At 44.8% G+C, this 24,639-nt stretch overlaps 2 protein-coding genes across 6 annotated transcripts in view; both read right to left on the bottom strand.

The window, feature by feature from the left end:
- Positions 1-973: 973 nt before the first annotated feature.
- TBL2 (transducin beta like 2) lies at positions 974-6,831 on the bottom strand. 2 transcript variants are annotated; one of them, XM_072640220.1, is made up of 7 exons: positions 6,534-6,831; positions 4,533-4,657; positions 4,028-4,212; positions 3,523-3,674; positions 2,714-2,840; positions 2,453-2,605; positions 974-2,287 (listed from the first exon to the last, which is right to left on the bottom strand). In XM_072640220.1, the coding sequence occupies exons 1-7, from the start codon at positions 6,649-6,651 to the stop codon at positions 1,825-1,827; spliced, it is 1,323 nt and encodes a 440-aa protein (XP_072496321.1). In that variant the 5' UTR covers positions 6,652-6,831; the 3' UTR covers positions 974-1,824. The 2 variants fall into 2 exon arrangements, with proteins under 2 accessions (XP_072496321.1, XP_072496322.1); XM_072640221.1 differs by lacking the exons at positions 4,533-4,657; positions 6,534-6,831 and having other exon boundaries at positions 4,051-4,162.
- A 15,072-nt stretch (positions 6,832-21,903) lies between these two features.
- The window catches only part of MLXIPL (MLX interacting protein like), a 55,106-nt gene continuing 52,370 nt past the window's right edge, over positions 21,904-24,639 (bottom strand). For all 4 annotated transcript variants that reach the window (XM_072640219.1, XM_072640216.1, XM_072640217.1 and 1 more), the window contains 2 exons: positions 23,722-23,851; positions 21,904-23,388 (listed from right to left, as the gene is read on the bottom strand). In XM_072640219.1, coding sequence (XP_072496320.1) covers positions 23,270-23,388; positions 23,722-23,851 — 249 coding nt within the window. In that variant the 3' untranslated portion in view covers positions 21,904-23,269. The remainder of the gene's footprint in view (positions 23,389-23,721; positions 23,852-24,639) is intronic.

Raw genomic sequence — 24,639 nt, 5'->3', positions numbered from 1 at the left:
AGTTGTCATCTTGTTACCAAGCAAGGTGTAAAACAGGGAAAGATACCTAAAGTAATTCCAATGTGTGACAATTCTGAAGTAGGTAAACATGTGTCCTCTACTTTGCTCCTGCATTTCTTTGACCTTCCCAGCCTCAGCTCCTGTCCTAATAACTATGAGCAGTGAAGTGGAGGTAGGGTCTGAACCCTTTGGTTGGGGTTGTGCCCAAACTGGATCCTCCTGATGCACTCAACCCAGCAGGAGGGCTCCAGCTTCACTTCACATCATGACACATCCATTCTACCTTCCAGCTGTTGCCCTGTGGACGGCATTCACCTCTTGCTTCTGTCTTTGCACTCTGGTTGACTCTCCCTGCCTGGAATACTTTCCCTTCCCAGCTCAGCTCCTTTGCAAAACCTTTCCTCATCTCTGCTGTTGGTGCTCACCTCCTGCCTCCCCCTGAAAAAAGGTTCTTTACTCTTCTCATGGACCCTGCTTTCACCACTCCCTGTTTTCCCCCTTTTCCCCAAGCAGAGCACGAGCTCCTTAGGGGCAGGGACTGTTTCATTTTTCTTTGTATACCCAGAAGCCAGCACACTGCCAAGCACATAACAAACATCCAATCAATGTTTGTGGAACTGAATGAAGTAGATGGGGAAAGGGCATGATTTAAAACCTACCATTTAAGGGAATTTACAAAAGACAATCGATGAAGATGTCAAGAAAGGCACTCCACCCACAGCTGTAAACCAGCATGGTTGCCACAGAAGCCCAAGGAAGCCAGGATGACAGAGCTGCCCTCCTAGTGGGGGTTGGGAAATCAGTACATGTTGCTTCTCCAACCCCAGTGGGAGCTCCTGAGCACAGGGGCGGTGGGTTCCCTTTCTCTGCCCCAGCGTCATACTGAATCAACTGTTCCTAATTTAATTTTACCAGCATATCTGAATGCTGGCTTCCACCAGATCATAATGAAAACAGGACAACACACAGGGTATTCAAAGCTTTAGCATCTTTTATCCAAAATGGAGGAAAATGACACACTCTCATCTGCCCTCACAACACCCCTGTGAGGTAGGTTAACAGGTGGGTATCATTCCTCTCCTTTTACAAACTATGAAATGGAGGAAAACAGAAGAGAAGATGTAGTGTCCTGCCCGGGTCACCCCCTAGCCAAGAATCAGGGGTAAATAATGATCCAACTTTCACATCTCTTGGTCCTAGCTTCATTATTTGGAAATAAAACACCTGCCCATTATGCCCTCCAATGAACGTTGGTCCTTATCTAAAACCAGCTTCAGCTTACCTCCAATGATGCTTATAAATGCGCTGTCACAAGATAAAAGTTCATTCTGACTCCACTTCTACCAGGTTCATCCCTTTTCTTTTTTCCTCCTATAACACTATCCAGGTCTGGCTGGAATCTGTCTCTTGGACCCATAGCAAGGCCAAGCACCACAATTAATTACTACCTATGCCCAAAGACAGCTGCCATGACAATGGGTTTATGGATCTGAGGTCTTTCCTTGGAGAAAAGTAGGGTCTGGAGTCACAAATCAGGGGACTTAAGGGTTTCTTTTTTCCAGGTGTCAGAATACCAATATGGAATGTTTCCAGGAACCCAGGGACAAGGCCTTAGCTGGTTGGAAGGGCAGCTAGCTTTAGTCTCCAGTAAAAAATGTCTAGTGAAACAGAAGGGGGTGGGGGGCAAGGAAAGGGGAAAAATGAGAGAGAAATCCTATTATGATGCTCCTGTTTCAAGGTCCCTCTGGGCCAAGGGAGGAGTAGGAGCAAATGCAAGGATCCCTCTTCTCTCATTACTTCCTTCTAAGTCCAACTTTTCCTTCCTCAGACCTTCACAGCCCCCAGCCTTTTGAGAGTAGCCTGGGCTTGGATCAGCTGCTGATTTAGCCTCTGTCGGGTAGTTTCAGTGGGCGCCCGTTTGAGGAGCCCCCGAATCTCCTCCACTATGGCCCTCTGGCCGGTGGTGTTATGGAAGATCCTGACCATCCTGTCTCCACAGGAAGCCAGGAACTGACCTGTGGTGTCAAAGGCCATTTCTGCCACCTGCCCCCCATGAATCTTGGTAAAGTTCTCTTCTTCTTCACCACGCTTTGTGTTAAAGAGACGGATGTTGTTGCTGCTGGCCAGAGCCAAGACCTGGGCATCTGGGGACAGTGCCAGGATGCAAGGCATGGAGGCTGCCTCTTGGTAGGTCCCTGTCAGCAGGAGGTAGGGGTCTTGTTGCTGCTTGTACTCTACATCTATGGCCCAGAACTTCCACGTCCCATCCTTGGAGACGGTTGCCATCCTAAAACATGGAAAAAGAGGTCCCAACTCTGGCCCTGACCACACTGCTAAGGAGGCAATGGGTGCAGATGGGGCCAAACATGGTGGAGCCCACTGGATTCCAGGCCCAGGGCACCTAAACCAGCAGATGGCCATTAGGGAAGGGACCATAAGGAAGATTACTCACCGGCAGGAGTCATTGGAGAAAGCCAAGAAGTGGATACCCGCGGTATGGCCCTTCAGTTCAAAGGCGCGGGTCACCTCCCGGAATTGTCCATTTTTGCTAAAGCAAACTTCCCAAACTTTAGCATCTGGAGTGAAGCCACACGAGCCCACAAATCTGCCATAGAGAATGAAGGATGGTTTAAGACTCAATCCTGGCTCTGGGGCTCTGGCTCCACCATCCAAAGGCTCTGCAGCCCTCCCCCTCTCCTCCCCAAACCCTCACCTGCTACAATGGGAGATGACCGCATAGGTGTTGTTCATCTGGTTCGTGTTGATGATGGACAGCACTTCCCCCTTTAGGGTCCAGATAATGATAGTAGTGTCGCTGGAGACAGACATGATGAACTTTCCTGAGAGACAGGCAGGTAGATGCTGGTGACAGAAGGCAGGGTGATTCCTCATTATCTCCCTATGCTGGGCACTGTCTCATTTCCATAAAAGGGGCTGATTGAATCTCAGTGTTCTCTCCATTCTACCACTGTGACTGACAGTCAATGCCTTGTTCAAGGGAGTCTTGGAAAGTGGGACCTAAACATTGTGGTGAACAGAGAGGTCCCTTTCTCTCTAGTGAGTCCCAATAGACCTAGAAACCTTCAAAATTTTTTCTTTAGCTTGGGATTATATAACTATCTTAATTTTGCAATAAACTCCTTAAAACAAAACCCCCACATAAGTTTATTGTTTCATGCATGTGTGTGTGTGTGTGTGTGTGTGTGTGTGTGTGTGTGTGTGTGTGAAAAGGGGGCCACCTAATATAGTGAAAGAGAACTGGAGTTGGGGGAACTGGATTGCCATCTTGCTTCTGACAACAATGACCTATGTGATCTTGGGGAAGTCACCTAACTTCTCTGGGCTTCAGTTTCTTCATCTGTAAAAGGAGAGGTCTGGACTAGGTGGCCTGAGGCCCCTTCCATCTCTAGCTCTCAGATGCAGTGAACTATGTTCATGGAACTCTTTCATTCAATGCTGTATCTTCCTAGACCTCTGCCTGCGTGGTATATTTACAGAGGCTCTGTCCTGGCCACCTCTCACCTGTCTCAGCAATGCCAATGTTGATGACTGGTGCTTTGTGCTTCTTAGGAAAGTCCTCTGCCATAGGCTGGAAAGTACTGTTGCCATCTTCTTTCTTTTTCATCTTGAAAACACGGATGGTGTCTCCATTAGCCAGCCAGGTGATCAAGGCTCTGGGGACAGGCAAGAAACAGTCAGGTTACAAAGACTTTCCTCAATCTTTGCCTGTCAGGTCATTCTCAGAGGCTGGTACTAGCTTGGGTTCTCCCACACCCCTCGACCCCCCTGGTCAGTTTCTAGTCAGAAAGGTCTTTTTGTTCTTAAAGGGAGACCCTTGGGATGACCTTGGAAGCCCTACGTACATCCCTCGTTACAGAGATGTACAGTGTTCAGGACACCCTGCCAGCTGTCTGGTCCTCTCTGCCAAGCACCAAAGGGTAATGAGGGGCACTCTCTGAGCAAACCCTAGAAGGATGTGACCCCCAGAGCTGTGCTGGTGTAGGCTTGAGGCCCCACCCCATCCCACCTGCAGTCAGGGCTGAAGCGCACCAAAGTGGCATGGTCCAATTTCACATTAACGCGAAGACTTCGATGTTCCCGCTGCAAGAAATCCTTGGTGCTCCAGATGTGGATGGTGCGGTCATCAGCACAGGTTGCCAGATATTTACCATTGTTACTGAAGTCCATGCTAGTGATATTTCCGCTGTGGCTCTGGGGGAGAAAGAAGGGTAGTTTTATGATGGACTGGGTGGGAGATTCCCCAGGCAGCTCTGGGAGCCCTGTTACCACTCATCCCCCAGGATGTGACGGCCTGGCCTGTGCCCCATGAGACCCAGGGGTGCAACAGCACCAATTACTGGCATTAAGATTGGAATGGCATATGGTTTTACCTAATGACCCAAGCCAGAAAAGCTTGGACTGAGAAAGGAGATGGAGGGAAGTTTACTCATGACACCTGTGAGATACTGAGTCCTGGGGTGCAGAGATGTCTCTGTATATGCTCGTGCCCAGGGAAGAAGAGGACGGATTACCTTCAATGTGCTGGCCAGGAGAGCATGAACAAAAATGTGTTGATGAGGCTTTTCTTTTTGGTGTCGTTGCTTTTGCTTCTTGTGCACTTGGCATTTATGGAAGAAAACGCCATTGGTTTTTCCATCTGTAAGAGAGAAGACTCTCAGGTTCCTAGCAAAGAACTGGGCACACCCTGGGAGCTCACAGCAATTTTCTAAGACACAGGGTGGCAGTGCCCGCCTCTGTGGATCTCACCGGACTTGTTTGTCAAAACCAAGACCCAAGTTCCAACCTCAGTGTCACTCTCAGCCCACAATATGTGGCCATTCCTCTCTCCACATCTTTCACATCCATCCCTTTCTCTCTAACAGTCAACAGTACTTGTGACTAATTACCAGACTGCTGCATAGGTTTCTTTCTGACTTCCCTTTCCAGGCTATCTTGAGCAAAGCTGGCAAAGTGACTTTCCAAAAGAACAGGCAGTCAGGCATAGCTATACTGCCCTTAGCCCCCCCATATTAAACTCAGTGGCTCCATGTTACCTCTATGATCAAATATAAAATTGTCTTTGGGGCATTTGGAGCCTTTTGCAACCAGACCCCAACTTATGTTTTCAGTCTTATTACAAAGTACTTCCCTTCCTGGACCTTATGGTATAGTTAAACAGGGCTTAGGCCAGCTAGGTGGCACGGTGGCTAGAGCACTAGGCTTGCAGTCAGGAAGCCTTGAGTTCAAATCCAGCCTGACATCTACTAGCTGTATCACCCTGGGCAAGTCACTTCACTCAGTTTGCCTCAGTTTCCTCATCTGCAAAATGAGCCAGAAAAAGAAATGGTAAACCACTCCAGCATCTTTGCCAAAAAACCCAAAATGGGGTCCCTAAGAGTTGAACACAACTGATAAAGCCACTGAAAAACAAACAGGGCTTCATTTCCCACACACCACACTCTCCTCTCCTGCCTCCCTCCACCTCCCAGAATGAATGCCTAGTGTCTTTCGAAACCACACTCAAGCAGCTCCTTCAGCAGCATGCTTTCTGTCCTCAGTTGCCCCAGCCGTCTTACCCCGTCCCAGTTCCCTTGTGCTCAGTGGAGAAGAGTATGAAAAGATATTAACTGAGGCAATGAGAAGTATGCAGAAACAGGAAAACAATATACACAGGGACTATAACCATGAAAAAACAGCAGAGAAGCCGAGGAAGGGCAGCGCCCCAGAATAAACCTGGCCGGCTCCTGGAGGGCAGGGGCAGCAGGCTGGGACCTCCCACCCAAGGGCGAACGTTTTTGTCCCGAGCCATAAGGTGGTGAATCTTTTTATCTTCCTCTTTAAAAATTCCTTATGCAAAGACTGAGCACAGTGGGAAAGGTATGTGCTGTAAACAACATTTTATTTTAAAACCAAACAAGAGGCGGCGGCGCCCAGCGGGGCAGGGTCCAGCCCTGCGGGCCCCTTCGCACGTGCTCCCCAGCTCGGCCTCCGAACCTCTCTTTTCTCCCAAGGGCCCCCATCCCAGGCAGGCTCCGCCCGCATCCGCAGGGCTCCCCGCCCCGAGAGCTGGCCTGGGGCTTCTGGGCGATGGGGACTGATCTTGTCCGCAGCAGCCCCGCACGAGGGCCGGCGGACAACCTTATCTTACAGCTAGGGAAACTGAGGCCCGGGGAGTTAGAGGTAGAGGGAGGACTACTAGGGAATAAGTCTCCCAAAGGGGGAGGAGAAAGCCCAATCGGCTCCGCCCCCTCCAGAGTTCAGCCAGCGCCGGCTGCCACGTGTCTTTCCAGACTCCCTCCCCTCTGGGCAGCAGTTGGCGCCGCCCCGCCTGCACAGAGAACTCCTGTCCCCTCCCGGCACCCGTAGCCCGTAGGTTTTTCCTGGTTTCTTCCCCCTCCCGGCACCCGTAGCTGCTTCCGGTCTCCACTTTCTGTGCCCCCCCCCTTCCCGGGACCCGTAGCCTCGGTGCACAGCTCGTGAGATCCCCCTAGGCCGCGCCGTCGGTTAAACCGCCTGGCACTTCCGGCGCTCACCGTCCCGCTGGTTGGACTTCTTGTTCCAGCGTTTCTGGCCCTTCGCTGCGAGCGCCACTACCAGCAGGGCAAACAAAGCGAACACCAGCAACACCACCAGCAGCTCCGTTACCTCCATCTTTCCGTTGCTGCTGCTGCCTCGATGGAGAGGGGGGAGGGGGGAGGGGAGGGTCTCGGCGTCGAGGCCGGGGCGGGGCCGAGCGCGGGCACGAGCACGCCCTCCGCGGGGCCGCGCTCGTCTATTGCAGCGCGCAGGCGCGGATGTGGGACCTCGTTGGGCTCTGAGCGGGCAGCGCGTCAGCCTGCGGGGGAGGGGCGCCAGGTGCGCCCCTCCTGAGTGGAGGAGGGAAACTGAGGCCTGGAAGCGGGTCGGACCTCGATCTAAACCCAAGTCCCCCCAGTCTGCCTTTACAGGCTGTGTCACCATGAACCAGTCGTTGCCCCACTTTCAGTCGGGCATTACACATTTATTAATCTCCCGCTGTGTGCTAGGCACTGTGCTAGGCGCTGGTAACCCCTCTCCCGGAGCAACCTGTGCTGGTGGGACCAAGGCTGAACACCCCAGGGTGACTCTGTGACCTTGGATAAAACCCTCCCTCTTCTCTCAAGCGAGGCAGTTAGATCACGGGACCCCCCCCAAGGCCCCTCCCAGCCCTAGGCCCAGAGGATCAGCTGCCTTTCCCCACCTCCCCCCAGCTTCGTTCAGTCAGTCCAATCCCGGGGTCATGAATGGGGAGCTGCAAGTCAGTGACCGGGTCCAATGACCCCATATGGGGGTTTTTGTGGTGGGGATAATGGAGCGGTTTGCCACGTCCTTCTCCAGCTCATTTTACAGATGAGGGAAACTGAGGCAAACAGTTAAGTGACCTCTCCACGATCACCGGGCTAGGAAGTGTCTGAGGCTGGATTTGAACTGGGAAAACAAGTCTTTCTGGCTCCAGGCCTGGCACTCTGTGCGCTTTGGCGCCCCCTAGCACTCAGGATAAAACATGACGGAGTCAGAATTGCCTGTACCACCTGGTGAGTGGGACCCAGAGCCTGTGCAGCTCCAGCCCTCCTCATTGGCGAAGAAGCTTGCGTAAGGGGCGGGATATTGCCGCCCACCAATGAGGAGGCAGTCCTGTCCAATGGGCTTTGGGAATAGGGTTACACACACCTCCATAGGCTGCAAGTAGAGGTGGGGCGGTAACAACTGATTGCTGGCTGTCAGTGAACTGGAGCAGCTTGTCTGGGAAACTGACCACTTTTTTTTTTAGTTACAGATTTCTCTTTGTAACAAAGAACTCTTTTTGTTTTATTATTTGTATTTTTAAACTCCCCTGGACCTTCTTGTTTTCACGTGGCCTTCATTTTAGCTATATCCCCTCCCTCATCTTTCAAGCCATATTTGTGCTAAAGATGAATAAATGAAAGAGAAGGAAAAGCAGCCAAACAACCGGTGGTTAACTGAGTCTCCCAGTAAATCTGATATTCCACATCCTCAGGCTCCCACCTCTCCGGAGAAGGGAAGGCAGTTTATTTTCCTAAGTCTTCTGGCCTAAGTTTGATGATTGCAGTTAGAAAGTGTTCAGTTTCATTCTTTTGGAGGGGGAGGGACAGTGTCAGTTTTCATTGCTGCAGTCTTTGTGTATGTTGTTTTCCTTGTTATGCTTATTTCCTTCAGTTCACAGATGTCTTCTCGGAATTCTGATTTTTCTAATAATACTATTTTACATTTGTGTGTCACAGTTTGACCATTCTTCCATCTATGAGGCCTGTCTTTCCAAATATTCTGGTGATGTATGATTGCTAATCGTGGAACCAGATAATTGCTCAAGTACTGTAAGTTGGAAATCATTCAAAGGACAATGGAGTGGGCATGAGTAGGCTGCCACACATTGCAAGTCAGTAATTACATGGGAGGAATGGTGTAAAGGATGTCATCCAATACATGTATAATCAAGGAAGATGCACTTGTTGTGTGGCAAGACAATCAGGTGCTCCATTGTCATCTTGGCAAGTTGGGTGTGGCACACCTTCCAGGAAAGCATCCTTGGGCTAGGGGTATGGATGTCTTCAGATCTGCTTTGTTGCGAAGAATGCCCAAGTGGAGGTGGCCAAAGATCCACTGGAGTGGGTACCATGGATCCAAAGGGAGAAATGATACGGGAAAAAATGCATTCCAGGAAAGATAAATTAAGAAAACACGGGAGAGTCTGGAAGAAGAATCTGCCATTTTTGTCTTAACACTGCCCAGGAGAGAAGAGGCTCTGATTGTAGTGGGCAATAACGTTTTTCCCTGTAAGTGGAGAATGGTGATTGACCAGGAAGCCCTAACTGGCAAGGAAGTATATTTTAAGAACAGGTAGGTTGTTGTTTAGTCGTTTCAGTTGTGTCTGACTCCGTGACCTCATTTGAGACTTTCTTGGCAGAGATAGTGGACTGGTTTGTCATTTTGTTCTCTGGTTCATTTTACAAATGAGGAAACTGAGCCAAACAGGGTTAAGTGAGTTGCTCAGGATCACACAGCTAATAAGTGTCTGAGGTTATATTTGAATTATCAGGTCTTCCTGACTCCAGGCCCTGTGCTCCATCCATTGTGTCAACTAGCTGCTCCATACAACTCTCTTAAATGGTAATGTAGGAAAAGCTTTGGGCTTGGGGTCAGGAAGATCTGGGTTCAAATCTTATGACACTTTTGCTTATAACACTATGGACTAAACATTTCACCTCCTGAGCTTCAGTTTCCTCATTTGTAAGATGGAGAAATTATGTCTGCAGTAATCAGTTCCCTATGCAGTTAGGTGGTACAGTGGATAGAGCACCAGGCAAAGTCAGGAAGACCTGAGTTCAGATGTGGCCTCAGACCCTAATTGTGTGACCCTGGGCAAGTCACTTCATCATGTTGGCCTCAGTTCTTCATCTGTAAAATGAGTAGGAGAAGGAAAGGGCAAACCAATCCAGCATCTTAGCCAAGAAAACCCTAAATAGAGTCATGAAGAATTGGACACAACTGAACAATAAGTTATCTCATGATTGTGCTAGGACAGTGAGATAACATGTAAAGCTTGTTAAAAACACACACCCACAGCTTTCAAATGTTATATCAATGTTAGCTTTTCTGTGTTTGCAAAGAAACCTTGGGGTCTATAATAACTCCAGAAATGGTCATCACACCTCCTCTATAAGAGACTTTGAGGTTTACAAAGCTTTCCTCATAAACAGACCTGTGAAATAGGTAATGTATTGTCCCCATTTTAGAGACGTGGAGAGTTTATATGGCCTGCACATTGTCATACAAGTTGTACTGATGTCCTTAGAGACACTAATGCCATAGGATTATAGGCAGAACCTTTAGAGGTCATGCAGTCCAGTCTCTTCATTTTGTAGCTAAAGAAAAGCCCAGAAACTAAGTACTTTGGCCAAGATTATGTAGTGGCAGAGCCATAATTGAAGTCAACGGACCCAGCTTCAAGTCCTGCTTCTCTTGATGACTGTGACCTTGGACAAATTACCATCTTCCTGGTTTCCCTTTCTGTAAAATGAGGTTGGGTGAGATGGCTGTAAGGTCACCTCCATAAGAAACTTATCAATAGTGTAGTCTGGGAAGCCATTCTTCCATTGGCTGCTCCAGCGGGAGAAGGGCACCCCCACCACCTTCCCTGATCCTCTGGAGCTCCACAAAACCCTACTTAAACCTCACGGCATACAGGAAGCAAAAATGGCGAGTTTCTGCATTAAGACCTTTTATCCTCCCATTTCTGGCTCAGAAACCAATCTAAAGGACTTTTATTCTCCACGTGGTAAGTGATGTGGAAACACTGAAATTAAGAGTGGAGCCTATCTGTTCCAAGATAGCATGACCTTTCAGAAGCAGGTTCAACAAATACTGACATGAGTCACTTACACATGCTCCCTTTGTCTACTTCCTCATTGTGTTCACTTTAACATGGTAGTGCCAAAATTCCCTTGCTTGTCTGTGTCTCTTTCTGAACTTCCTTCTGTGTATTTTTAAATTGTTCATTCTTTTTTTTTTTTTTTGCATCACTATTACTACCCCTCCCATTTTCTCCTTAACTCTCCTCTGCCTCCGTCCACCCCCCTCCCCCCCAGTCAAAAGGTCTCCCTTGTAGCAGTACAGTCAAGCAAAATAAATTTGTGTTGTAATGATTTGGAAATGCCTACTTCACTGTGGGAAGCATGCTTCATCATCAGTCTTGGGAAGGGAAAGGGAATGAGGCTGATGATTTCTGTGGGTGTATTTTATACCTTGCTACTTTGCTGAAATTGTCAATTGTGTCCTTGGGTTTATTGAACAGTGCTACTGTATTCAATTACTTCTGGATCTTGTGTACCTAATCTGTTCTGTTCCACTGACCAACTTTTCTATTTTTAACTAGGACCATTTTGATCATTTGATAGTTTGTAGTGTACCCTAAGATTTGGTTCTGCTATGCCCCCTTCCACTTTTTTCATTATTTCTTTTGAGATTCTTTATCTTTTGTTCCTCCAAATGAATTTTGTTACTGTTTCATCTAGTTTTATAAAGGAATCCTTTTGTAGTTTGATAGAGCAATGAATCTATAAATTAATTTGCATAGTATTATCATTTTAATTTTATTAGCATGGCCAGACCTTGAGCAATTTTCCAATTACTTTTTCCTTTATTTCTGCAGTGTTTTTTTAATCGTATAATTCTTGTTTCTTTCTGCTATTTGAAAAATTTAAATTTAATTCTTTAATTAGCATACTTTTTTTCCCTTCCTACTGTTTGCTTTGAAAAGTAACAAATATGCAGAGTCAAGCAGAGTCCTTTGGAATCATGGGTCAGGATTCTGAAGTCTTTCAAAATTGTCTTTACAATGTTGTTGCTGGTTAGTGTTCATATAGTACTTTAAGGCTTACTAAGCACTTTGTAAATATTAGTTCATTAAATTCTCACAGCCCTGTAAAGTTTTTGTGATCCTGTTTTACAGATGAGGAAAGTGAGACTCAGAGGTTAAGTGACTTGCTCAAGGCCACACAGCTAGTAGGTTCTAAGGTAAGACTTTTGTTTGTGATTTCAAGCCCAGCCCTCTATCCACTGCATCACTGAACTGTCTCTAAAAATCATAGAAGTGGTTCTCCCTCTTAACTCTGCATCAGTTCATACAAGTCTTCCCAGGTTTCTCTGAAACTGTCTCATTTGTCATTTCTTAAAATATATTAGTAGTCTATCACATTCACATACTACAATGTGCTCAGCTGTTACCGATTGATGGACTCTTCTTTAGGTTCTATTTTTTTTTCCTGCTGGGTTTCTTTGTAATGTACAGAAAGGCTAATGACTTTTTGTGAGTTTATTTTTATACCATGTTACTTTACTGAGGTTATCAAATGTTTCTATTTTCTAAAAGTTAAATCATTAGTTTTCTAATAAAATCATTATATCCTTTGCAAAAGCTATAATTCTATTCTTTGCCATGCTTTTCTCTTTAATTTCTTTTTTCTTTTCTTATAGCTATAGCTTCTAGAAAACTATATAGAATAGTAATGTGATAATGTGCAATCTTATTTTACCCAGATCTTATTAGAGTGGTCTCTAGTGTTTCTTCATTATAGATGATGGTAGCTCTTGATTTGAGAGTGATATTATTCACCGTATTAAGAAAAGGTCAAGTTATCGCTATGCTTTTTAGTGTTGGTTGCATAAAAGAGGAAAGAGTCAGCTAGGTGGTGACTCAGGAGGACCTGAGTTCAAATTTGACCTCAGGCATTTGACATACTTATTAGCTGTGTGACCTTGGGCAAGTCAACCCCAATTGCCTTGCCTTCCCCCCTCAAAAAAAAAACAAACCACCTTTTTCTGCAGCTATTGATATAATCAAAGATTAAAATCAAATATTTAAAAAAATTTTAAGTTATTTTTGTGATCTGTTACGTTTGTGGTTTTCCTGACATTGAAGCAATCTTGTATTTCTGGCATAAACCCAATCTGGTCACAGTGTAACCTTTTTAATACATTATTGTAACCTCTTTGCTAAAATTTTATTTAATGTTTTTGCATTAATATTCGTTTGAGATACTGACCTGTTGTTTCTTCCCCTAACTTATTTTTTCCTGGTTTACATTTCAGGACCATATTTATCTCAAAGAAAGAGTTCAGTAAGATTCTTTATTTGCCTAGTTTTGCAAACAATTTATGTAAAATTGAAGAAGTTAATGATTCTTTCAGTGATAGAATTCACTCATAAGTCCATCTTGTCTTTTTTTTTTCCTTTGGGGATTCATTTATGGGAGTTCAATTTTTTTTCCTAAGACTGTATTATTTGAATTCTCTATTCTGATAATCTGAGTATTTTTTTTGTAGCTCTTAGTTGCACTTATTTCAGTAGGGTTTTTTACTGTTTTATTTCTTTTTTGATTTTCAGATTTTTTTGCATGTGTAGATAGATTATTTGATTTGTTACTTTTCTAGTCTTTTATTTGCATACCTAATTCATTGATCTGTTCTTTCTTTCATTGTTGAAAGTATGTAGAAAGACAGAAACTTTTCCTAAGTACTGCTTTGGTTGTATCCCATAAATTTTGGTGTGAAGTCTCATTGTTATCATTTTATGAAGTTATGTATTGTATCTGTGATTTTTCCTTTGATTCATCAATTTCTCAGAATTAAATTATTTAGTCTCTACCTAAATTTTGATACTTCCTTATAAGGCCTTTTATAGATTATAATTTTTATTTGATCGTAGTCAGTAAAGGATGGATTTCATAGGATTGCTTTTGGCATTTGTTTTATGCCTAACAAATGGTCAGGTTTGTTTGTTTTCATAAAGGTTTCACACACAGCTGATACATATGTGTATATACAGACATACCCACACATGTATTATATTTTATGTGCATGTATATATACACATTCATGTTTTGTGTGTATTATGTGTACATATACATATATCTATATGCATATATGTTTTGTGTGTATTTATATGTATATTTTATATATGTATGTATATATGTATCTTATATGTATGATATGTATGTGTATACACAGATACACTCACACATATATTACATTTTATTCTTCTTTACTAATCACTCGAAATTTATCATATCCAACTTCTATAATGCTATTCTGGCCCTTAATTTATTTCTTATTTATATTTTTGTTAGACTTGTCTAGATCCGAAAGAGGTGCATTGAGTTCCCCAACTTTTATGATGGGTCAACAAACTGACTCAGTGGATAGAGGGCCAGATAGAGTCATTTTCCTGGGTTCCAATCTGCCTCAGACACTTACTAGCTGTATGACCCTGGGCAAGTCATTTAACCCTGTTTGCCTCAGTTTCCTCATCTATAAAATGAGCTGGAGAAGAAAATGAGAAACCACTCCAGTATCTCTGCCAAGAAAACCTAAATGGAGTCATGTAGAGTCACACCTGTCTGAACAACAAAAACTTTTATAATTCTGCTGTCTTTGTCCTTGTGGTATTAACTTTTTCTTCAAGCAGTTGTAACAGCAACAACCATGATAGCTAACATTTACATAGCACTTGCTACGTGCTGGGAGCTTTACACTCATTATCCCCTGTGATCCTTGTAAACAACCTGGGAAGTAGGTGCTATGATTATTCCCACTTTGTAGATGAGGAAACTGAACTGGACAGGGCCACACAGCTAGTGTCTGAGGTCGGATTTGAACTGGAGTCTTCTTGACTTCAGGTCCTGTGCTCCGTGGCGCCCCCTGGCTGCCTCACACACTTAGATGCTGTGCCATTTGGTACATATATATTATATATTGATATTTCATTGTATAACGACAATGAACATAATATGATGCCCTTGCTTATCTCTTTTAAGCATATCTCTTTTTTACTGTTGCTTTGTCTGAGATCATGATGGCCGCCCCTGCTTTTTTGAGTTTTCCTGAAACACAGTAAAATCTGCTCTAGTCAGTCTTTCATTTTAACTCTGTCTCTGCGTTTCTTTCTGATCCATTCTGTCACCTTCTTCTGCTTCATCAGGGAGTTTGGCTGGGTGCTCCTGCCTCTGCCTATTTACGTGGTGTGAGAAATGACTTAGACCTTGGCCTCTGCCTCCCTCTCTGCCTTCCTTTTCAGTCTTCTGGGGGTCTGATCTCTTGGAATCAGATTTTGTTTTTCACTGCTCTTCTCTTTTACTTTGTATGACCTTTACATGATATTATGCCGAGATGCTGGACACTAGTTTGGTCTTGGGGCCCCTACACAACCCTCCCAGAACTTGTCCGTGCTCTCTGTGGACCTTATCTCCTTTTCTGGCTCTTAGGGCTCTGAAGAGTGTGCAGCCAGCTACTGTCTTCTTGTGGAGTGATGTTAAGACCGGTTCTAGCCCCTGTTCTATTCTCATAAGCCAAGGCAGGGACCAGGCTTCAAGCACCTGATAATTTGAGCTGGCCCTGGTTGAGGACACTTTTATTCAGAGCACTAGCTTCTGGTGCATATGTTAGTACTCTGCTGGCTTCCCTGGTGGGGCTCCTCCTCTCAGTGGCTCTGCCAGCTTCTGGCCTGGTGAAGGGGGTTCATTCTGGTCTGCCCAGAGTGACCCCTTTCCCTCACTTTGCTGCTCTGATTACCTGAGCTCATCCCAGTGGCCCTGGTGAGATCTCTGTACCTGTCTCTGCCAGCTTCTGACTGTCCTTTTGTGCTGTCATGGATTAGATGAAGGAGCTCACTTCTGCTTTTTAAAAACATTTATTATTAATCTTTCTGGGGTCCTTTTCATATATTTTCAGGAGCTTATGAGGGAATACTGGGCTTCTCTTTGGCTATAACTGGAAGTGACATTAGCACACATTTATTATCTACTATGTGCCTAGTACTGTGCAAGGGGGCTGAGTATACAAAGAATGAAACAGTCTCTGTCCTCAGTTTGCATTTTAGGGGTAGAAACAACCTGTATACAAATAAGTTTAGCTGTCAGTGCTGTGAATGTGGTGCTGTACCGGGCCGGTAAGGAGTTGGTTACTCCCTCACAGTTCCTTGTTTCTCTATAGAGGTCAGGCCTGGTTCTTCTGCTCAGCTATGACTTTCTTTGTAGCCTCAATCCACTCCTCTGGGGGATTTGTTTTCCTTTAAAACCATTTGTGGGAAAACAGAAGAAAGAATGGCCCAAGCTTGTCCTCATACCAGTCCGGGCTCATCACCATCTCCTCTTCACCAAAGCTGGTGATTTATTTGTCCAGAGAGATCCGTATGTGGGTTTTTTTTTCACTTTGACAAGTTGTAAAACAGAATCAACCATTCTCTTTCTAAAGCTTCGAGCCCCTAACCAGGAAAACTGCCATGCTTACTATATATTGCATTTATAAAATCTATTTCTTTCTCTCTTTCCCCCAGGCATTTTCCCCATTGTATTTCTCTGTTGCATTTGAGTAATGGAACACATAAATCAGCAATAAAATGGTTAACCACATTTATATGAAAAGACAAATTGTCAGGTTACTGACTGTGTGTGTGTGTGTGTGTGTGTGTGTCTGCTGTCTCTCTCATTAAGAATTCAACTGGGAAAAACAAATATACAAGGCAGTGTGGTACATTTGAGAGCACTGGCTCAGGGACCAGGGGAGCTGGGGTCAGATCCTACCTCTTAACACCAACTTCCTATGTATATTTGGATGTCACTTAACTTTTCTCACATCGGTTTCCTCATTCATAAAATGAGGAATTGGACCAGATGGCATCTAAGTTTCCTTCCAACTCTGGAGCTCCAATTCTATGAACACAAGGAATAACATCCTCCATAAAAGCCTTAGCATTTAACAAGATAGAACTCCTCAAAGTAATAAACACGTTTAAAAAACACTTTTATTCTGTCTGTCTGAATTCTGCCCCCTCTGAGTTCAACGTTATCACCAATATTGAGTTTTGTTATTTTTGCCATCTTGGTAGATGTTAAATGGAATCTTAAGGTTCTCTGGATTTGCATTGATGTAATTACTAAGGATTTCCGTCATTGTTTCATGCGGTTGTTCCCACTTTGCGTTTACTCTTTCATAAATCATCTATGGATGGCCTTTGCCCTGTGCTCCATTTAGGAGCGTGCATCATAATCATTGCAGATGGGCACCACTTCCTTATAGCTTCTGAATGGCAGATCTTTAGCTGATGTATATAATGCAAGAATTTCTCCTTAAATCATTCTTTTATTTTAGAGATGTTACTTCTTGTGTAAAAAACTTTTTATCTCTTACTTTTTCAATAAAAAAAATTTAAAACCTTTTATCTTTGTGTAGCCTGTGGGCCGATTCTGCATTTGCCAGGATCCAGGTAGCTGAGTGATACAGTGATAGAGAGTCCCGTTCCTAGAATAAGGAAGCCTTGAGTTCAAATGCAGCCTCAGACACTAGCCTGTTGACTTTGGGAGAGTCACTTAACCTCAGCTTGAGTTTCCTCAGCTGTAAAATAGAGATAATATTAGCATATGCCTTCCAGGGTTGTTGTAAGGATCAAATGAGATAATATTGGTAAAACAAAACAAAACATTTTGCATACTACCTGGCACACAGCAGGCACTACATAAGTGATTATTCCCTTCTTGCCCCTTTTCCTCTCTTCCCTTCCTCTCCCTTCTCCCCTTTTTCTCTCACCTTTATAAAGAAGAGCAGAGGTGAATTCTCTTTGCTCTACTTTGGGGCCAAGCTTGGCCATTATAGTTTCAGTTTTGACCATTTTGTTACTTTAGCTTTACCTTGCTGTCGTTATTGTGTATAGTGTTTTCCTGTTCTGCCCAACCATTCTGCATCATTCTTAGGAGATAAAAGTTACCTTAGAAAGGTCTTATGTCATCCCCTCATTTTACAAATGAGAAAGTTGAGGACTAGAGAGGTTAGATGAGTTGCCCAACGTCATGCTGGTATCAAGTGGCAGAACTGGGATTTGAACCCAGGTCCTTAGATATCAAATCCAGCCCCCATCCCATTGTACTACACTGCTTAGTGTGATTTATCCTTCTTTTCTTTTCCCACTACTCAGTAGTTGTGGGTTGAAAAAAGCTCCACTCATAGAATGTAAACTTTTTGAGAGTAGGGATTGTTTCAGTCTTTGTATCCCTAGGGCACACAGTAAGAACTTTATGAATATGTACTTTTTGGTTGACTGGGTGATGTATATAACGGGAATAAACCTTGAGAGGGTTGTTGGGATGCTAGTATAGTGTAAGTCTTTAAAGACTGTGGACATGTGAGTTTTTAGTAGCCTTATCAGTATATAACTGGTTTGGCTGGGAGGAAGCAGATCACTTCAGACCTTTTGGCTATGATAGTTACACAGACTTTCATTCTCTGTTGCCGGTCCCCTCCCAGAGCCAGGGTTGATCCTGATGTAGAGATGGGGGTGCTGAAGCTGAACTGAGAACTTTCAAGGTCCAGACTAGGCACTGAGAATAGGGTCAGGGTTCCCAGGTAGAGTCATATCCACTCCTATCTTCCTCCTGCACTCTCAGGCTTTACCAACTGGAGCCACCCCTTTCCTTTGGAAGGGCTCCCTCCAAGGACAGCCAGCCAGCCAGCCAGTTTTGAGGGAGGAACCCTAAAAGCAAGCCGGGCAACTTTCACTTCCTTCTACTCTGCACTTCTAGGGAAGCTGGCATTTCCCTCACTCAGAGGCAACTTGACTGGGGCAGTAGATAGTCATTGATTGGTTTTTGGCAGAGTAGCAGTGATTATAAAATCCATGCTTCACCAAATTATTCTGGCAGGGGTACACAGGTGGAATGGAAAGGGAGGCACTAAAGGTGGGAAGGTTGCTTAGGAAACTCTTGCAGTGGCCCAGTTGTGATGTGATAGGATTCTGTACCAAGATGGTGGCAATGGAAATGAGGGCACCCCCAAAAAGACATTTTGAGGATAGAACAATGCCTGATTGGATGTTGAAAAGGTAACTGAAAGCCACGTTAAGGGAGAGGATAAAAAAGGAACCCAGTAAATTCAAATAACCTGACCCAAAGCAATATTTCAGGGTACCAAAAAACCCCCAAAACCTTGGATATATGACTGCTGAACTGATGTCTGATTATTGGACATTGTGGCATAGTGGGTGGGAAACTGGATTTAGACTTGGGAAGGCTTCAGTTTAAATCCCACTCTAATCACTTACTAGTCTCTGAGAAAGTCACAGCCTCTCAGCCTTAGTTTTCTTATCTATAAAATTGGGAAAATAAGATCTACCTGCAGGGTTATTTTGAATATCAATGAGATATTATATGCAAAGGGCCTCTCAAACTTTAAAACCTGCATTTTGTTTTTGTTCAGTTGTGTCCAACTCTTCATCATTCCACTTGGGGTTTTCTTGGCAAAGATGCCACATTAGTTTGTCATTTCTTTCTCCAACTCCTTTTACAGATGAAGAGCTGAGGTCAACAGGGTGAAGTGACTTGCCCAGGGTTACACAGCTTGTAAGTGTCTGAAGCCAGATTTGAACCATGAAGATGAGTCTTCCTCACTCTAGGCATGGCACTCTATCCACTGTGCCACCTAGATGCCCTGCACACACATCAGCTACTACATATGCATCAGCTATTATGATCTATGAAAAATTGTGGGAGACAGGATAGGTGCTACGTATTTGGAGATGGGTGAATGTCCAGATTTTTAAAAAGGAGAAGGTAGATTCTTCAAACTCCAGGCCTGTAAGACTGACTTTGTTTCCTGGGGTGTGTGTGTGTCTGTGTGTGTGTCTGTGTGTGTGTGTGTGTGTGTGTGTGTTTGTCCTTCGTTGCCGAAGAAGACCATGCCATCAGAGAAATAATGACATGACTAGCCCTTGACTTTGTTTTGAGTGAGAGACGGCTGTGCAGGCCACCAGCCTCACTTTTCCTTCAGAAGCCATCTGAATCCAGTGACCAGAAATTCATCAGGATGACTGAAGATGACCCAGGATGAGGCAATTGGGGTTAAGTGACTTGCCCAAGGTCACACAGCTAGTGAGTGTCAAGTGTCTGAGGTGACATTTGAACTCAGATCCTCCTGACTCCTGCACTAGTGCTCTATCCACTGCACCACCTAGCTACCCAATTTCAAAAATGTATAGTTATGCACAAGGAAGGAAAGGAGGGAAAGAGAGAAGAAAATATGCTTCAATTTATACCCTGAATTAAAAATAAAATTTAAAAACAAGTTGTACTCTGAGTTTATTAAGAAGTGGGTAGCATGTTTCATCACAAGTCCTTTGGAATTGTGGTGGATCATTGTGTTGCTCAGAATTGCTAAGTCTTTCACAGTTGATTAGCATGACCATATTCCTGTTCCAATATTAGTGGTCTCCTGCTTCTGCTCCCTTTGCTTTCCATCCGTTTCCAGGTTTTTCCCAGGACACCCTTGTCATTTCTCACAGTACAATGGTTCTTCATCACAATCGCAGAACGTAACTTGTTCAGCATTCTCAATTGATGGGCACCTTCTCAGTCCCCAATTTTTTGCCACCACAAAAAGAGCTATTATAAATATACATATATTTATACATAGAGGCCCTTTTCCTCTTTCTTTGATCTCTTTGGGATACAGATCTAGGAGTGGTCCAGGTCACAGGGTAAACACAGCCAAATTTGTATATTTTAGAAATAAGAACTTTATCAGAGAAACTTGTTACAAAAATTTCCTCTCATTTTTTGGTTTGCTTATAAAGTTAGATGCATTGGTTTTGTTTGTGCAAAAACTTTTTAAAATTCTAGAATTACTCCTAAAGTGAGAGTTGGTAAGCACATAGGAAGAGAAAGAGGTAATTATAAATCAGCCTGTTTATTAAGAACAAGTAACGTCGGTAAAACTTCTGCTTTTTGGGGGACAGAAGGACCATACAAATTGAGAGGTACCATGTACTCGATTTCAGTAGGGCATTTGGCAGTTTCCAAGAAGTTCATGCGGACAAGAGATTGGAACTTACTAACTCAAAGTAGTAACTAATGGATCCCTAGCAAACTAATGGGACCTGATCACGGTCCTGTTCTGTTCAACATTTTTACTGATGACTTGGATGGATAAATGATGGGGCTATGAAATTTGCAGATGACAAAATCTGCAAATCCGATGCTGGGGGTGGGATGGGGTGGTGAAAGACGAATACAGAGGGTAGTAGAATAAATAGGATTGGTAATAGGAAGCGCCTGTAGGTACATGATACCAGGAGGGGTTTGATGAAAACCACCAAGGGACAAGCACAGCTTTGGAGCTAGTGGAATACACTCTCCTCCGCTCCCCCCAACCCAGCATTCCCAGACTCATTTGACATTTCAGAAACCATTCTCTTAGTCTTTCCAGCTTGATAGAACCTTTCCTACTATTATAACTTTTGACTTTCCCAGAAATCCACCCTCTCTTCCTGCCCTGCTGGAATGTCACCATAGGAAACTTCTGCCTTGGAACTCTCCTTTCCTTACTGGTGACTTTCACCCTGGGATCACCATTTTAGGAAGGACCCTCTCCTTCCTGGCTCCCCCTCCCCCATCCCCCCCCCCCCCCCCCCCCCGACCTTACCAGCATTGCTATGTGTCTTTTTTACATTAGAATGTAAGGTCTTTGAGGGCAGGGATGATCTTGTTTACATATATTTGTATCCTCAGTCCTTAGTACAGTGCCTGGTACATAGTATGTCTTTAAAAATGCTTTATCCATTTGTACATCTATTCATTCATCCATCTATGCCACATCTTGTTTCAGATTAGCAGTATTATTAGCTGTGATGGTACACAAACGGGAAAAAAAGAATCTGTAAAGTTAAACCCTGAATAATTAGAAAACTGGTAAAAATCCTAGAGAACAGATAATGAAACATGCCTATTCCTTCAGAGTGGAGGTGGGATATTCCTGGGGCAGACAACATACATTATCAGATGTGGTTACTGTATCAATGTTTTTGCTTGTTTGTTTTTTTTTAATTGTCAAGGGATAAGATCATCGACCTACGGCTGTGAGAGACCATAGGAGTCATTAAGTCCAACTCTCTGACTTTCCAGATGAGGAAACCAAGGCCCAGTGAGATTAGGTGACTTGGTCAAGGTACTTATTGACTGTCCTAGTGCCTAGAGCAGGATTTGCACTCATTTCTTTCTGACTCCAGGTCCAGTGCTCACTTGGTCTGCCAACTAGGTCATAGTGACTTCCCTAAAAGGAACAGCCAGCAGCCACTGGGGTCCTCAGGCAGTCTCACAAGGCCAGGCCTGACTTTGCTTTGCTTCAGAGAGCAGACAAGGGCGGGGTTCAGTCTGGGGAAAGACTGAAACTACTAGAATGTAATGACAAAATGCATCAAGGGGGCGTATTTAAATCTAAAAAAATGATTTTGTGGGAAGTCAAAGGGTTCCTGGAAGCTAGGGTACAGCCAGCTTTAAATATCAGAGCCCTCACTTGACCCAATACTGAACAGGAGGCCAAACGAGGTCTTGGCAGATTCTTTCTTTTATTCGGTAAGAATTCTTCAGAAAATCCACACACACCAGAAAGATGCCTGCTACGCCTGCTGCTCTTCTGATGATCAGGAGCATTGTTTGGGCAAGCTCTCTTGGTTTTGTCTCCTTAGCCCAATCCTCCTGGCATTAGGCTCTTGACCCTGGCCCCAGGGAGCAGTCCATAGAGGATGAGTGCCAGGGTAGAGAACGGGGGTGGGGAGCAGGAGAGGCCCCTGTGACTTTAGCTAGGGTCTCTCTCCTGGACAGGCAGAGATGGTCTCAACTTAGATTTAAGGAACCAGAAGAACAACAGGGGAGGGAACAAGGAAAGAAGGAAATCCTTGTCCTTCCTGGGATTGGAGCAGGAGAGAGAAAGAGGGCGTGTGAGCTGCACAGGACTCTCCATACCTAGTCCTCACTCCTCCTTTTGGAGTCCTGGGGACCCTACCCAAGTCTATGCCCTTCTTTCTGCTCCCTGCCTCTCCCAAACTCCAGCATGTGGGATATCCTCTAATGCAGCACCCTCATTTTACAGCAGAGGAAACTGAGGCTCAGAGACAGCGAGAGACTCATCCACACAGCAAGTTCAGAGCAGAACTGGAATGGAACACAGGATGTCCGACTTGAAGTCCTGTGTTTTTCCCCAGGTATAGAACTGTGCTTCAGAGGTAAAATGAGGGAGTAGGCTTTGTCTTCCCATCATTCACCCTTCCATTGGCCCTACTTGGAGTAGACACAGGGAGAGAGAGATGGCAGTTTGAGGTGGTCAGGGCTCCCTCCAACTTTCTAGCCTGGGGAGGTAGGGACTACCCAGCTGCTTGGGGGCAGCTAAAGGCTCATGATACCAGATTCCCCACATCCTTCCCCCCCAATACAAATTAACCTTCACCTCTTTCCCTAAGATGATTCCCATTTGGGGGCTGAAATGAGGCATGGGTATAGTGAGGGGTGCGAAAAAGGGGTGATCAAGGGGAGAACAGCGGGATATATTAATGACATCTTGGTGAGATGCCCACTTGTAATTTCGCCATGACTAGTGGCCACCGTATCATGGATACAATATAATACAATACAATATCTACCATGCTGTGTAGGGCATGAGGCCAGACAAGGAGGTTGGTTATCTCCATACTTCCTGTCCCCTAAAGCCCTCTTTCTCCTTGGGGTCTGCTTCCCCTCTGTCAAGGCTGGTGCAGCTACTATGTTATAATCCTGGGTATACTTGCCCCCACCCTATGATAGAAGGATTCTGGATCCCACACCCAGATGAGAAGCAGTGGCGTGGGGTGGGGGGAAATCCCAAGTTGCTGAGGATGGAGGTCTACAGCTTAGGTCATGCCAGGCTAGTCTCTAAGCCCCTAGGAGGGGTTACTGAGGTTGCCCTCTGTGACGGCTCGAGCAGCCTGCTCAGGGACTCGTGCAGGGTCGGTCAGGATGCAGGTAGAGGTGCTCAGCTGACGGAGGGATGTCAGTACCGCTGGTGAGAGAGGAGACAGCTGCCCATCAGATCATTTGTACCCATCCTGCCTGTGGGTGTGAGGGGAGGATGAAAAAGGGGCATTCTGGGCTGCTGGTCTATGTCAGAAACAGGTGGGCATGGGATTTCTTAAGACCAAAGACCCTGAGTCCTGGAGACTGGAATTTTGCCCTCCACCACATTCCCACTGATGGGGTAAAGGGCTAAGATGGATGGAGGGCTATGAGATATCCAGGGAAGCATGGTAGGTGGGATAAAGAGAGTAGAGGTGGTAAGAAGGCGAGGAGGGGAAAATGGCTGGCTGACTGGCAGTTGTAGAAGGGGATGACATACTAGGGCGCAGGGCAGGCAGAGAACAGTACTGGTCCAGCCAGGCCAGTGAAGTCTGGCGTAAGCTGTGTAGACTTGCTGTGGACACCATCCCGTTGAAGGATTCAAACAAAGGCCGGATAAGGATACTGAACTGGCAGCCCAGTGGGTCAAGGAAGATGCATCCCAGACAGGATTCCCCCTCTGTCTGTTCCCTGTCTAGCCTACTCTAACAGACCCAGAACCTTGGACCTTCCTGTTCCTCTCAGTCCACCAGCTTTCTCCCCCTCATGCTGAGAGTTGCCCTGTGATGCTTTCCCATTACCCTGTGATCCTTTCTCATTATTATGACCCACAGTCAAAGGCCCTCCAAGGTCTGTCCTTGAAGAGAAATAGACAGGAAAGGAGGCTTCTCTCCTTTTGCATTCAGTAAGCTACTTGAGGGCAGGGATTTCTCATTTTGCCCACAGTGCCTGGCACACAGTAAGTGCTTAATAAATGCTTGCCTAATTGAATTGAATTAAAGCTAAGTTTAGAGATGTTCATCATAGCTCATATTTTACAGTGCTTTAAGGTTTATAATAATAATATTAACAATAAATAAAATTTATATTTTAAGGTTTATAAAACACTTGGCATTTTTGTGAAAATGCCATATGAAATATTAAATAATGATGATGGGGAGGAGGAGGGGACAGACAAACAGGTCTCAAATTAGAATGCAAAAAGTAGGGAGGAGAGACACTCACCAACCAGGGTATCCGCTTCTATCATATCCTTGGGGACCCACGGTTGGGGGGAAAGGAGTAGATGAGGATGCAGGTGTCCCTGATCCATATTTCTTTTTGTATCAAAGGAGAAAAGTATACTGCACTTGGGAGTCAGGAAGACCTGAGTTGGAATCCTGCCTCAGACACTTACTAGATGTGTGACCCTGGACAA

Source organism: Notamacropus eugenii, chromosome 2 (assembly GCF_028372415.1).
Source record: "Notamacropus eugenii isolate mMacEug1 chromosome 2, mMacEug1.pri_v2, whole genome shotgun sequence".
NCBI classification, from domain to species: domain Eukaryota; kingdom Metazoa; phylum Chordata; class Mammalia; order Diprotodontia; family Macropodidae; genus Notamacropus; species Notamacropus eugenii.
Note: the sequence above shows the minus strand (reverse complement) of the source record. Positions and strands in the feature narration are given on the sequence as shown.